The sequence below is a fragment of the Paramisgurnus dabryanus genome, chromosome 2 (assembly GCF_030506205.2).
Source record: "Paramisgurnus dabryanus chromosome 2, PD_genome_1.1, whole genome shotgun sequence".
Taxonomy (NCBI): Eukaryota; Metazoa; Chordata; class Actinopteri; order Cypriniformes; family Cobitidae; genus Paramisgurnus; species Paramisgurnus dabryanus.
Genome location: NC_133338.1, coordinates 51,808,625 through 51,825,078, shown reverse-complemented (window position 1 = coordinate 51,825,078; position 16,454 = coordinate 51,808,625). Strand labels below are relative to the sequence as shown.

At 40.1% G+C, this 16,454-nt stretch overlaps 1 protein-coding gene across 2 annotated transcripts in view; it reads right to left on the bottom strand.

Annotated features, from left to right (window-relative positions):
* Positions 1-16,454, bottom strand: part of znf609b (zinc finger protein 609b) — a 76,824-nt gene that overhangs the window by 49,339 nt on the left and 11,031 nt on the right. For both annotated transcript variants that reach the window (XM_065261612.2, XM_073813089.1), the window contains exon 2: positions 10,218-11,090. In XM_065261612.2, the coding sequence (XP_065117684.1) occupies positions 10,218-10,967 (750 nt within the window). In that variant the 5' untranslated portion in view covers positions 10,968-11,090. The remainder of the gene's footprint in view (positions 1-10,217; positions 11,091-16,454) is intronic.

Below are 16,454 nucleotides of genomic sequence, written 5' to 3'. Positions count from 1 at the left end.
ACCTTGAGTGCAGGATTTCTACACATTTTTCAGGGCGAATGAATGAGTTTTCTTGGTCATAAACAAAAATGCTTCACTTTCCGTATGGCGTTCCAAGGGCTTAAAGCATTTGTGTGTCAAAAGGAAAGAACTACAATTGGACGCTCTTACAAAGATGGACATTCATAATTGCCCCAATCGAGAACCTCAAAACATTCGATTTTCTTTATACAACAGCTGTTTTGTCTGAAGGAAAAGACGAAATAAAGCAACAAAACAATGTGCAACACATGCAACAGATTACAAAACAATCCAAGACAACCAAAATTACAGACAATCATTACCACTCTCACAGAACTGTAGGGTGTAGGGTGCATCCCTTCGCGTCCCCCAAAGAAAATTTATGATATAAAATTAGTTGGCTCTAAACAGTATGTGAGAAATGGATAAGTATGCCAAAATTAGTATGGTAAAAATAGTATGCCAAAGGCGCCTTGAGAATTTACAGTTTCCTGTGGGTTTTTTGTGTCTGTGGGCTTATTTTCCTCATCCCCTGATGTTTAAGATAAAGATTTTTGTTACTACTGTTTTGCTGTAGTAGTCCCTCAAACATTTGGTGTTGTGACACTTTAGCTTGTGCAGTAGTAGGGCTGTATAATATATTGTTGCTGTATCCACATGGGAATGTGCGCATAGGTCAAATCGCAAAGCATTTTTTCCATAATAAAAATGATTTTGGATGCCTTTGCCAGTGTTACACTATACAAGAGTTTCAAATGGCAGAGAGAAATCACATTTTACCTAAAACAGAAAGACATGGTGGTAACAATTAATACGGTTCCAAAGAAGGTTTTAATAACAAGATCTGGTTGCTTGACAAGAGGCATGTAAAACCATGACGCAACTAACTATTTTCCTCAAGTTGCCATCCCAGAACTAAACAAGAAATGCAAGGCAGAAGTTAATTCTTCTCAAATAAAGCTTTTTAAGTCATCTGGTTAAAGCCCATGTTATAGTCGTGCGTAAAGTCTACGCCATAGGTTGTCTGTAGCCTGAGCCTAGCTCTGCGTAGCCTGACGTAGAGTTCTCAACGTGCCTGAAAATTACAACCCGACCCGGCCCGTGGCTTTTAAAGCCCGGACCTGATGTAACCCGACACATCAACGTGAATTATCTGTCCCAACCCGACCCGCGGCCCGACCCCCCCCCTGCCTTTTTTTCCCACATACACGTAGGCTATTATCATGACCAGCAGACGGGAATTCAAATCAAGCTTTATGTTCACACCTTTTAACAATACAAACTACTGAAACAATAAACTTTAAATATAGGCTATATAAATATGCCTTAAATAAAAATCACACAATAAAAAATAAAAAGAACTCAAACATGTACCCAGCCAGCGGCTTTTCCTCCTGTAGTAGCAAGCAACGGTGAATTCACCTGCGGCAAGTTTACTTTTCTCCATCTCTTCTTCTCCAGACAACAGGCGTGCACGCAGTTATAGCAATAAGCTCCGGGGCGGATCCGCAACGGATCCGCTCTGAAGCCGGCAGCTCCGGTCTGGATCCGTTGCTGATCCGCGCCGGAGCTTATTGCTATCCCCCGTCCCTCTCTGTGATGCACGCAGCAGCCAGACCAGACTTTCTTTACGGTGAACAGCAGTAATGATTAATATTTCTTTTCACGAAGCGTAAAAGATTAAGCCCGAGGTCTGACCCGACCCGACTTATTTGCTTATATTTTTGACCCGAACCCGGCCCGAATCCGCGGGTCCCGTCGGGCCGGCCCGACCCGTTGAGAACTCTAGCCTGACGTGCACCTCGCCAAAATTTTACCAGCGTGTCAGTTCAACACGGATCCACGGCACTGTGATTGGTAAACTACAAGCCCTCCAATCAGGTAAAAAAAACTGTGTCAACTGCGACGGTGAAAACAAAGATGGGCCAAGTTGAGGAGTGATTTAACTTCTGCAAACTGCTCAAGTATATGCAGAAGTATATATGAAAACCGACACGTAATTCACGCCACAGCGGCTACGCCGTAGGACATACGCACAACTATAATAAGCCCTTAAGCCATCCAGTTTCATATAGCAATAAGCACAGCAGAAACGCTAAATACTGCAACGGCAGCTTCCTAAATATCGTGCAGGCCTATACAATCCCGTTTAAGGTATGCTGACAATCCATGTTTTATTATGCAAAAATACTGCCAAACCATTTTACTAAATCAAGAAGCAAAAAATCAATACAAAGAAATTATGCAAATATTTTGGCCTTAAAAAACATTTTGTTTTTGCTGCTTTAAACTTTTTTATTTTTATTATCACCCTTTAGTATGTAGTGCATTTATAACATTCATGAATTTGGCAGATGCTTTTATCCAAAGGTATACAATAGGGGTGTAACAGTACAAAAAATGCAAAAGGTTCGGTGAAATGCAAAACATAAAATTACTTGGTTATTCTTAACATTTGTAAACGTCAACAGTTTGCATATAGTAAAAACACTTTACATATTTAAAACAGATTTTTAAATAAAACCTTGAGACGCCACAAAAGATGCAAGCCCTACTGAAAAATCCAGCTAAGACCAGCATAAGCTGGTTTTAGCTGGTCTTTCAGCTTGGTTTTACCTGGTGTAGCAAGCTGGTCTAGCTGTGCTTTGGTCACTTTTTAAGCTGGACTAGACTGGAAGACCAGCTGACCCACCAGGTTTGCCATGTTAGGCTGGTCTTAGCTGGACTTTTCAGTAGGGAGACACACTTGTAACAGTCAAACACGGCCGTCTAGGACATGATACATAGGAAGGCAATGGAAAAGTGGCGCAGTGGAATGAAAAAACGTGTTAACCTTTGCTTTGCTAAACAAACTTGTGGTCCGTCACTTAATATGTTATTCTGGGAAGTTGAATTTGAAGTTTATGTTCCGCGCGTTAAACAAGGCTACTGTTTAAGATACATGTACCGTTGCATCCCTACTATTAAGGGCTGTAACGATTAATGCGCCTTTTCTCAATGAATGAATTTTAATGTATTACGGTGAAATCCCGACATCCCAAAGCCAGGGTGCCCTCTCGTGCAGAAACTCCCTTTGTGCCATAGAAGAAGCAGCATTACAAACGCTATTCCAGGAAATGTCTATAAGAATATTTATATCGCTGTTCTTCAAATTGTTTCAGGTATTTCATGATAATAAAGAATATTTTGAATGATTTTGTTTAACCAGTGTTGCTTTTTTAAATGCACGTTATAAACGACTCAGACTCATAATGATTTTAGATTGATAAGGACTTCCTACTAAACAAATGCTGTAGTACACGCTAGGGCTGCACGATGTGAGGAAAAGTTGCGATGTGCGATGACATTGTTTAATGTTGCGATGACGATGTGAGTTGCGATAAATATTTTTTATTTTTTTCATGTTTTGGGGCCATTCACATGCTGCGCCTAAAAACGCATGGAAAACGCTAGACACGTAGGTCATTGTCACATGTGTCATTCTGAAAAGTTAAAATGTTTTTGAAATACCTGGAAATAATGAGCGTGTCGCACCGCATGCGAGTCGCGACCGTGGCGCTTCCAGAACGCACATACATTTGAAATAATGAACTTGAGCGCGCAATAGACGCAATATGTGAATCACCTCTTCCACAGTACCTTTGTTTGCGGTGTCATCTCTCCTAAATCCAAAATAATTCCAGCTGAAGAGCTGTTCCTTTTCACCACAAGGTCTTCGTCTGACAACACATTTTCCTCACTCTTCTCGCCCTTCTCGCCATCATTTTTGCTAACAGGCACAGCGTCGCAACTGAGACATCACAAATCAATCTGAGCGTAGCTGACTTGGGGGTTCCCCTGATTGGCCTAATAGCATGAACGCACAAACCATCCGTGCGTCCCAAACTGCCTACTTCCATACTATATAGTATGCAAAGAGTACGAGAAGTAGTGCTTTTCGCCTACTATATAGTATGGAAGTATGCGGTTTGAGACGCAGGGCATGTCTTCAGGACTAAACCTGATGGGTCAAACGTTCATTACATGCGCTTACCGTTTTCCCTTCATTCATCGCGTCAAGGCTGTCTGTTGCGATGTGTTCATCGCGTGAGTTCATATTGCGATGACGATGAAAATTCGATGTATTGTTCAGCCCTAGTAAACGCACAAGCTGTGCATGAAACACAGAATCGGAGCCTTGCGATTCAGAATCGATTTCAGACAGGCATTTTTAATGGAACATGCGATTAATCGTTACAGCCCTACCTACTATACAAGGTATACCTTTTATTATTATGTGCTTAAAACACGCATCTGTACCTCGCGTCAAATTTTGGCCATATCTTCCAGCCCTATGACCTACAAATTAGGGAGCATTAAATATTTGTTATTATACAGGACTCTCTGGAAGATTTTGAAATAAAACTGGTCGTTATTAACACATTAAAGCATACTAAGGTGTTGCTGTAGCTAGGTGCTTAAATCCGCATTCAGTTTGCTCGCCGTCCCGGAGATCGCGGCTCATGGCTTCTTAACTACAAAAGACGCCACACACTTTGGAGGGAAGAAGCGCATTGACCCGCATTTAACATATGTTTTTAGACGTGACATGTGAACGGCCACGGGACGCCAAAATTGAAAATATCGTAAATCGAAACATATCGGAAATGTGTTTAGAAACCATATCACCGTTATTGAAAAATATTATACATCAAAATATATATTGAATTATTGTCCAGCCCTAGCAGGTCACTTTGAATAAATTTATGTAAATGTTGAACCTCAGTGGGACCTTGGTTAACATAAATAAAAATTTACTTTTCTATTACAGCAAAAGCAAACTATTTGTGTCTAGAAACTTTGTAACACAAATTGTAAGACAGCCCTGATCTTTTCACCAGACCCAGATTCTTCAACTCAGTGCAATTGTGGAGGTGCCGACAAGCTTGCGTGTAGGAAGTTAAAGACTTCATCCATTAACAAAGCAACCCCCCACCCCCTCTGTACATCATTAAGTCAGGTCATTTGTTCCCCCATCTCTTTCCTCCAGCCCCCAAGTGCACTTTTTTTCCCCCAGTAGATCTGAGCAGAGCAACCGCTTGGAAACAAAACCCTACAAGCTGACTTTACTGCATGAACCTTGATTTGCTGTGTATAGTGCTAGTTAAAATGAGGTGCTAGTGGGGGCGGAGACATTTGATTGGACAAAAGCTGCATGAGTGCAGGATGAGTCATCAAAATGTTAAGATTCATTTTCCAAAAAGAATAAAACAATACACACATATCTGCGAAAGCGATTACACAGTACACAGACAAGACAAAAGCCACAAAACCTTAATTTTGAATTCATGGCGTCTTCAACACGTGCAACTTCAATCGTTCGCCCTCATTTATTCAATCTTTTTCTTCATTTATCTGTCTGTTTGTTTACCGCCCTCCGCTCAGCCCTCCAGCTTTCTCTCTGCTCGCATTGAGAGGTGAAATGAGGCATGCTAGAAATTTGCTGGCTGACAATGAAGGCCAGCTGTTCTCACTGCTCAAGCCATTCATGAGTTGAATTAGCGCCGATTCCCTTCCCCCAACTCGCTGTTTCAACACCCACCCGGACGTACTGGAAATCGACCATGTACACGGCTGTGCGAAATGTGCTACCAAAGGGCTTTGTTTGCCAAATACGGGACTGCTTTCACCGCTCACATGTTGCCACCTTGTATGTATTTCGTGAACGCCTCTGGCAGGTTGCGTCATGAGCCGAATTGGTTGTATATATCTCGGTGTCAACAGCTCAAATTGAACGTGATTTTGTGCCAAGTAACACGAACACCAGTATAACTAAACACTAACCCTAGAGGCACGTACAATAACACAGTTTTTAGAAGAACGACGTGTCTTTGAAATATTAAAGTTAAACTGGTTGCTTACGAATAGCTGCACCAATAAAATCGTAATTGGTGTAAAATGACAACTTATAAAGGCAGGTTGTGCGTTTACACATTCATATTTATCTACTTTATTCAATTTAAGTAAATGCACAAAAAATGCAATAGCAATAAAAAAACTCCCTAAATCTTACATATTAAAACATATAAAAACTTAGTGATTAAATGTGCTTTAAAAAGAATACTACAAATGAAGAGTTATCTACTCCTTTTTTAAAAAATTTCAGAAATCTCGTTTTTTGGTTATGCATTCCAATTAACATCAATTCAACTGCAGTTGGTTTGTTTTGATTTAAACCTTCATAACTTACAAAATACAGCTAAGTAGCACCATAAAACAAAATAATAACATGATAACATAAATAATAAACATGTTTTGACAAAAATGTTAAAAACGTAGTTATCTCATTTTGCAACGAAACTCTTCAAATTATAAATGATGTATTTCAAGAAAAATTTATTTTTAAGTTTCAAATGTTGTTGTTACAAAACACCCTGTCGTGCCAGAGACGAACATTTAGAAGCCCGCGGGGGTTTACTAACTATCCCCAGGATCTCTTTTGTACTGACATGTTTCTAAGAAGACTGCACACTGTGGAAATTTAGGGGGGAAGTACAGGATTTGGCTTTGATTTATAGCATTCGGGTCATTGATACAACATTCGCTTTGCAGGGTTCTGAGGTTTCATCATTTTTAAAATGGCCACAGATCTTATCCACAATACATTTTACTTGTCACAGCATGACATTTAAAAGACAAAAACACTTAAGGAGCGACCTTAAAATAGGCTTTAAACTATTTCCAAGAGAAGCCTTAATGCTGACTAGAATTTCAATGTTGGCCAAGCATACAGTATAACAGTTGATCCTTTGACAAAATAACATACATTTGCAAAAGTTACATCACATTTTCCACTGATAAAGAGTCAGTGTAAGAGAGAGAGAGAGAAACCAGAGCTTAACAATAAGGATGGGCTGATGCGTGCCAGTTGACAAAATCGTTAATGCAGTTTGCATGTGTAAAGTGACGCTGTTAAAGAGCTGAAAGAATTGGCGCAAAAAACTGTGATTGTATTCAAATCGGACACATTCTTACGTTAATCAATTTTTTTGTCTGAAAACCAAGGCAGCTGACTTGTTGCCTTAATGAGGCAATAAATTTGGCGGCATAAAGGCAGCTCCGGGAAACGCATTCGGACAGCCTTCATAGGCAGCTAGTTAGGGCTGTGACAAATAATCGTGCAAATGCACGTTTGAATGAATGAATTTTAATAAATTATGGTGAAATGCTGCCACATCCAATACTGAAGTGCCTGTGCAGCATAAAGCATAGTGCACAAACATTATCGATCACTTATCGAGCGTTATATTACCCAGGGTTTCCCGCAGCACTTTGCAGTTCGGGCGGCCCACCTAAGCTGGGAAACCCTACTGCCTTAACTAGGTTGTAAAAAAAAAATCACTGCACAAATGGCCATCAAGTGCATCACTTTATTTAAGTGCATTATTTACATGCTACAGTAGTTACACTCCTTTAAGATAATGTATTTAATAGAGGGAAATAATCAGTTTTTACAATTATTACACCATCATCGTTCGCCAGACGTTCTACAACATCTGCTTTAGTTTGTGTTTATTAACCCTTTAGTTTCACTTCATCACGCAGCTATTCCCGTTAGAGGTATCTGTTAAAAACACATTTAATTCATTAATAATCTAGTATGTGTTCGTTTTCGGTCATAGTTTCTTCAAAATTAAGTTTTATTTGAGTGTTTTAAATAAAAATATTTAAATTTTCATCATGACGTGCACGCCCCGCCTCTATAATTGTCACACCCCCTGGCCCCACCCACCCGTCCAGCCCTACCACCTTAACTAACAAATTTTCCGCGGGAAACCCTGTTGCCGTTCTTATATTACCGTTCATCCGGGAAAATAATATAGAGAAAAATTATCTGTATTGAATTATCGCCCAACACTATAGGCATTGTAACGGAATTCTGCTTGGAATATAAACAGAGCGCGCCACTGTGATAACTTATCACATATTTGAAAACTACAATACTAATTTCTTGCTAAAAATGCAATCAAAAGGTGTAAAAAGTACACATATAACCTTATTTACACAAAATTTGTGCTTTAGACGCTTTTGGCGCTATTTTATTTCTTTTAACTCGACCAGGCTCGACCTATCACATTCTCAGCACACGCATAGAATTGTGGGACAAGACGATGAAGATATCTCAGGAGACAGGAAATAAACCAACAACGGATCGGACGTGCTCTTATGCCTTTGAATGCAGGATTTTAAAGATTTCGGACGCAGCCTACATGTCACATTCAAAATGCAATCTGTAACGTTTGCCTCTATATTGCCATCTCTGTTAGAAACATAAAAATAATGGTTACTTTACGTACTTATCTTTACGCATGTTGAAGTCAAAATGACACTTCCTGCAAAATCCAACCAATCAACCAGCAATCATTCTACATCATTATTACTATACTTTTTATTAAAGAGCCAACATTATTTCAACACTGATCTTTTATGTACCTGCTCAACTAGGGATGTTCACATTGACCGTTTAACCGTTAACCAAAGGTAAGAAATTATGACCGATTAACATTATCAGTTAAAATAAAAAATATTTGTTAATACATGGTGTGTGTCGTCATGAGCCGACAGACATTTCGCCACTTTTCTATCTTTAATTTGTGAATGTCCTGTAAATGACACAAATGATTGCTGCCCTGACGGTCTGATAAAGTAATCATTTGTATGAGAAATCATTTGTATGCGTGTTTGGAAGCTGAACGGAGACGCGCGCGTGTCCGCGCAAGATGACGCGGTCCGTCTGCGCACATCCGGACAGACGTTCGCTGATGGCCTCTGACCCTAACCATAAACATCTAGCTCTTTTTGGACAAACGGAGAAAGACGACGCAAAACCAAAACTTTCTGAAAAGCGTCCTGCTTTAGAAATGACCACTGTGGTAGATGAAACGGAGACAATCTGCCATTTGGATATTAATCCACTGGACCGATCGCGTGCTTTTTAACAAGGTATGTTGCGTGAATATCTGATAATGTATGAATCCTGGTTCTGTTTTTGATCTGTGGCTGCTGTTTGCACGACGTAAAACCAAAGACGACGCAAAACCAAAAACTTTCTGAAAAGCGTCCTGCTTTAGAAATGACCACTGTGGTAGATGAAACGGAGACAATCTGTCCTTTGGATATTAATCTACTGGACCGATCGCATGCTTTTTAATAAGGTAATGTTGCGTGAATATCTGATAATGTATGAATCCTGGTTCTGTTGTTGATCTGTGGCTGCTGTTTGCACGTTCAAATTAAATGTTTTGTTTTTACTAGTTCACAGACAACCGTCAACTGTATTTTTACTCAATGACAATTTCATATTAAAATCTTATCAGTTAACGGTTAATGTTCGGTTTAGAAGCTACGGTTGTCGGTCGGGAAAATTAACTGATATGAGCATCCCTATGCTCAACAGATTTTTTTTACATAACATTAAAACCTGTTCATTTCTGCCCTAAGGCCAATGAAAATGTTGCCACTGCAAATCAAAATCTGAAGATCTGATTCCTACAAACAAACAAACCAGCATGACTTATCTGCATAAAATCTGAAACTGGATTTAATTGTAATTTCCTTTCAATTTTAATGATCCCAAAAATGTTTCATTCTGATTGAACAGAAGGTTTTTTAAGTGTCGTCAGGGGGTTCTTAGTTTTGTTCCCAAACCCCCACCCCACCATCAATTCTGGCCCCTGGCATTAAAAGACACAAGCAGACCAAATCATCCTAAAGTTCCCTCTTTATTTCATTAAAGGCTCGCATTGGAAAAGAGATTGCAAGCCAAAAAATATTCCCCAATTGCACAAACCATATACGGTGTAACTTAAGAAAGAAATCTCAACATACGTGACAACTCAAAAATATAAAAAATACGCATTGATTAGAGTCAAAACAGTAAGCATAAAGCTACTGCTAGGTGATGCCAATGAACTTTCTGGTTCTCTTTGTTTTCCCTTTCATGTTGTGTCCTCTCTTGACTCTGTGATCATTTAAAGTGGCAAATAAAGAAAAGCTTACAAACTCTACAACAAGACGAGAAGAAAACCATCATACGCCCCATGAGGGGCAGCACCTGCAGAAGGAACAACTCACTTGCGTTCCGACATTTAGGTCGTTAATATCGACTCAAGTTATCAATACTTCAATAACACACTTTTCATTAGCAGCTAAATGGTTCAAAGGACAACTCTGCTTACCTTTTCGTTTTTCACCTTCTTCAAGGCTCTGCATTCAGCACCGTCCAGCTCCTCGGGTTCCGATTTAATAGCTAGCGGAGAAACAATTCCAACAGATTCCAGGGAATTATTCCCAAGTTGCTCCGTCCCACTCATGTCCGCGTTCTGCGCATTGTCAAAAGTAGCATTGCGTACGCTTCCGAAAGCCTGAACATTCGTCACGATCTCCTTTTCGATCGCAATGACCGCAACCGGTCCGCTTTCAACCTTTTCCTTTTTGTTTTTCCCACTCGATACTTCCTTCTCCTTTTTGTTGTTCGATACACCACGGGAGGCCTTTGCAGTCTTTTCAACGCCTTTCCCAGGCATGGGGTTACTGCTGCCTCCCGAACCACCTGTCGCACCGGTAACGTCCCCTTGGGTTCGACCCTGGTGGTCCTTCTTCCCTCCATCTCCGGCTGGAGACTTGCTGTTATTGTCTTTAGAATTTTTGTTGCGTTTGGATTTCGATTTGCTCTCTTTGCCCTGAGGAGCGCTCACTGGGCTAACAAACTTAATATTGTCGGGCAAAGACGCTACAGCGCTGGGTGGAGCTGCCATGGCTCCTGCGTCCTTGGTGCCAGACATCTCAAGTTTGTCCTTTTCTAAGTCAGCGTCAAGGTCGATAATCAAATTTCCAACCCCGATATCCCACTCATCACCGCTGTCGTAAGTGTCCACCGCATTCGAATCCACACCTTTCCCGCCTGCAGTGCCACTACTTAGGGACATTTTAGTGCCAGCGGCCCAGGTTTGTCACAGTAACGTCCGATTTCTCAGACTGCCGGGGTGTGGAAAAAGACAACAGCAGCCTCAACGTATTGATGTCAACTTCCCAGTCGCCCACATTTTGCCCTAAAGGAAAGACATAAAAAGGAATTATCTGTCTTGAAATATGACTCGGTGAGACAAATAAGCACCACTAGATATGGGTGGCATTTACAATCATTATTATCCTGACCATACTTTTTAATATTTATAAATTGTAATTAAAAACATGCAAACATAATAGTTTTCAAAAAAATAACAGTCCAAAGACCAAATCCAAACCAGAAAATGTGCTAGTCGTTATAGTCTAGTGATTTGAATCTTCATAAAAACACATGCTAGACAAACCATAGTTAACAAAATGTTGCCCCAATTAGTAAAAAATAAATAAAAGAGAACAAACAAATTCACATTAAACAATGTTGGTGATATATGATCTCCCAGCATGCATCGAGGCATGATTACTATTACAGACTCATTGTTTGCTGCTTTCTAGATTTACTTATGCTCTTGTAGGTGGTTTTGTCATTGCTGCTATCTATTTGATGTGTGATAATGCTAAGAGCTAATATTTCTACAAGGGCGTGCAACGGTTATCGGTAAAGAATCGAACCGTCCCACTATCCTCCCATGGTTCGCAACGCACGTGCACCATGGTTCACCGTGTTTGATCCGACCATGCATTTCTAATATCGTTTGGTGAAAAAACAATGCATAAAACTGCTAATGTATGGTTCTGAATTAGAGGATGGATACCCGAACCGAGTCCGACGGGACCCGACGGTACCCGATGGGCCGGGCCGGGTTCGGATAGATATTTAGAAATGATATTCGGGTTCGGGTCGGGCTCGGCGCAATAAGGCATTGAACATTTGAAATTTAAAACAGCTTATTATAATATGTAGGTAGCCGAAAATTTTATAATTCGCATGTTGCAAGGGTCATATGCTTAATGTTGCATTCAGACCAACTGCGGTAGAGGCGTCAAGCGCGAGTGATTTCAATGTTAAGTCAATGTGAAGATGCGTTGATGCGTGCCTGGAGGTCTCGCGGCGCGAATGAGGCGTTTAGCACGGTAGACGCGATTCCGCCTAGAGATAGCTCAAACTTTTCAACTAGCGCGTTTGCCTCGGCAATGCTCAATTCGCGCAAACTAGACGCGCGAATTGAGCATTGCCGCGGCAAACGCACTATTTGAAAAGTTTGAGCTTTCTCTAGTAGTGACGTGATTACAGGAAGGGAGTGAAGTCGCAGAAGCCTATGGAAGGCCCTCCCATGATGCGAATTTCCACGTCAATGTCTCGATGACTAGAATTTCACACGCTAATGAAGCGAGTAAACTCCAAATGTTCAAGCGGCAAACTAGACGTGGTAGAAACGATTTTGCTTCAAACGCGGCTGGTGTGAACCATCGGTAAGACAATAAGTCTAATATGACGAGCCGCTTGCGCCGTCATCACTAGGGTGTTGTTGATAGCACGTGATCGCAGGTGAGACCGAAACGGCACACATTGCCTTCTGTGTTTAAATGATGATAAACTGATCTTCTTGCGAAAAAACTTGAAGATAGCGGCATAGAATATAAAAGTAACCCAGTGTTCTGAGCTATTTTATTGTTATTTTCAAATTACTGTATGTTGGTACATGTAGTATAATAATGCAAGTGCTCTTAAGTGAAAATGTTGATTTTGGCAGAGGTTAAAAACTGCTTAGGTTTTATTTTTGTAAAGAGCCCAGTTCTGGACCAAAGTGTTTTTAACCAAATAAATGATTTTATTTTCTTTGAATTTGACAGTAGCCTTTTTGTCCCTGTAAACACACACACACACACACACGACACGTACAAAAACCGTAACCCTAAAACCGTGACACACACCGAACCATGAGTAATTTGAACCGTTGCACCCCTTATTTCTACTCAGGGTTCCCGCAGCACTTTGCAGTTCGAGCGGCCCGCTTAAGCTGGGAAACCCTACCGCCTTAACTAAGTCGTCCAAAAAAAATTATAATTTCGCTGCACAAAAGGCGGTCAAGTGCATTTCGGAGAATAGTGCGGACATGCTTCACACCACGAGCATGCATGCGCCACACGGCCGAAATAAGATAAAGATGTGGTCCGTCATTTCTGGAAGATAGCCAGTTGATAAAACGCGTGTAAGTAGACTTATGTTTTGGGTTTATTTAAGCCTGTTATTGTATTTATCTATAGTTCTTCTAATTTTAAAGTAAGTTAGCAGGTGATTTTGTTGTTTGAGCAACCTGCTAGCTAGGTTTCATGTGCCTGTTGATTAGATATAATTGTTGAGCGCTCTTGCTCACGTTATTTATGTGCATTATTTACATGCTACAGTTGTTAAACTCTTTTTAAGATAATGTTATTAATAGTGGGAAATAATTCGTTTTTACAATCTTCGCGCTATCTATCATCGTTCGCCAGACGTTCTACAACATCTGCTTCAGTTTGTGTTTTTTAACCCTTTAATTTCACTTCATCACGCAGATATTCCTGTTAGAGGTTAAAACATTTAATTCATTAATAATCTAGTATGTGTTCATTTTCTGTCATAGTTTTTTCAAAATTAAGTTTTATTTGAGTGTTTTAATAAAAATATTTTCATCATGACGCGTACGCCCCACGCTTTTGATTGCCACGCCCCCAGACCCCGCCCATCCGCCCAACCCTACCACCTTAACTAACTAATTTTCTGCGGAAATTTCCTGCTACTAAATCTACCAATGCTAAGTTTTTATGAGGTTGCTATTAATTTGTACGAGAATTTTGTAAACGTTTTTTGTACGATTCGCTTTCGCCCCTGTGACGTTGGGGTTGGGAGCGGGGTATTTTTATTCACTTCGTAAATTTTTTTACGAATTAGCCAAATCATAAAATACGCACAAAATCCTGTGAGATCAGGCCGAATCTACTGCATTGAGTGCAAGAATATCAGACTCTGAATAACATTGAGATGCTACCAAAAATAATGTCTCTCTAATAAACGTAAATACACACCAATAAAATTGTCAGTTAAACCTGCCAGCTAATTCCCTTCAGTTATACAGCAAATCCAAATGAAACATGAACAAAATAAAAATAAAACAGGTCAGTTGAAGGATTGGTTAGGAGCAGATGTAATGTAAAGCGCTGCCATGGACTGCTCACTGGTATTAATCTGTAAAGCAATTAGGCCAGCCTTTGTTTTCTATACATCATCTCTGTTTAACGATGCTATGGCTTCAGAAGCTAACGTGAGGATTGTGCACTTTGACCTCCGACAGTGTAAATAATTAACACTGAAGTCTGCAGCATTTGTCCCACACTGATAAGGGGCCTTGCACAGGCTAGAACGCAACTTCTTGAAAACTTCAAAAACACACAAACACGAGACATTTGTAAACATCAGATTAATTCATGTTAGTCTATCCGTGTTTGAAATGTTTCACCAAGCTTAACTGCGGATCAAGTGAGCGAGCTCAGGGCTTTGGTGCATAAGCTGGAGAGCTAATATCAGTCTCTCTTATTGCATGAGTACAAATCAAATAAGAAATTACGCTCTTGAGTCTCTGATGATCACAAAAGTGAAATAGGAGCAGTCGGTGTAAAGCAATTATTTCAGACACTACAATTCTTCAGTCCTGTTTGTTTAATAGACTGTGCTGCTTTTGACTGTAGCTCAACTGGTAGAGCATTGAGCTGACAGCGCAAAAGGTCATGGAATCGATTCTCATAGGGATAAACTATATGGCTTGAATGCACTGTAGGTCGCTTTGGATAAAAGGCAATTTTGCAAATGCAAATTTTCAATGGCATATGTTTTACTATTAGGAACAAAACGATTGATCCTTATTTTCTGAACAGAACATGTTTTATCTTGATGCCTTTCAAGTGTTTTTCTAACAGAGCCATTTCCTTCACCCATGCCTTACAGACGACAATAGATGACACAGAACCAAACAGACAATCTTGTATTGATCAAGACCCCTTCATTGAAGACCCATGCATGGTCTGCATAATCCCAGATGGTCGTTTTTTCGCTGTGAGCCGATCTAAAGACTGCAGCTGTTCTGCTGGAACATACAGTCAAAAAGGTCAAAATCGTTTTGAAACATCTGTAACTAACCAGTGTGCACCATGATTTTATTAGGAAAGCCTATTTGATCCTTCATTCAATACAGTCTTTTCGTAAACATACAATTGGACTAATTTAGTCTTTGAGATAATATCATTAAAATAATTTAGTCACCTTTTGTCAAAACAGTCATTAAAGAAGTATCACATTAAAAATAATCAATACATGTACAGTTATGCTTTCATTTTCCACTGTTGGGTTGGAAATGTAATACAAGCACGTCAGTTGCTACAAGAGTTTACAGACGGTAGCCGATGTTTTAAATAGCAAGCACGTCATTGAGATCATTAGTTTTTACCAAATCTGTGTTTACTTCGCTCAAAAAACCAATTTTACCAGCTAGCAATAGAATAAAACTTATAGCCAGGCAACAGAAGGGTGACCAATCTTGAACGGTGATGTCTCTACAAGCATTCTGCCCATAGATTAGACAACTTGGAGAGAATTTCGAGCGGAGAAAGGTTTGTAATTGTGCCGTGCCGAACCAGGTTCGATTCTCATGAATGTATCGTCAGTAAAGCCAGTTCCATGATTAGAAGTAAATCGCCATCAGCTGCTTTCAGATGGAGGGGCATTTACTACACAGAGCCGTAGTTCACCGAGAAGCTAGGCAAAACCCTGTTCATAATCGAGGAAAATCGATTCCTACTCTATGCGATTTTGCCTAGCTTCTCTGTGAACTACGGCTCTGTGTAGTAAATGCCGCTCCATGTGCGATTTTTTGCACAGCCCTAATATACACTAATAATATGTGGGCGATAAATATTCTGAATCGCACAGCCGATATTATTCACAGCTATTTCATGTACTACGGCTTTTGATCAGTAAGTCCTTATCGATCTGAAATCACTTAACATGCATTTGAAATAGGAACACTCGTCAAACATACTCATTATACATATTCTTTATTATCATGAAAATACCTGAAAAGGTTTGAAGAACAGCAATATAAATATATCCTTAAGCCATTTCCTGGAGCTGGGCGTGTATGGTTCTTCGTCTGCAGCGCATATTGAGTTTCTGAATTTCACCGTAATTCATTGAGAACTTAAGCATGGCAAGCATCATCGGCCGATCAATCAGAGCATCCCTACTCTAACCGTTCCTAGAACGGTTCGGTCCAATTACTAAAACAAATCGCAAAGAATTTAAAATTTCACGTTTCTTAATATTAAGATGTTTTATTTATAAAAACACCTTTCCCAAGCTCAAGGTTGTTGGTGCATTAAGGGCGCACTCACATTATCAAAACCATGCCCTAGAGCAATTGTCCCCTGTCCCTACTCCCCCAGAAGAACGCACTTAAGGCCGCTGTATACTTTTT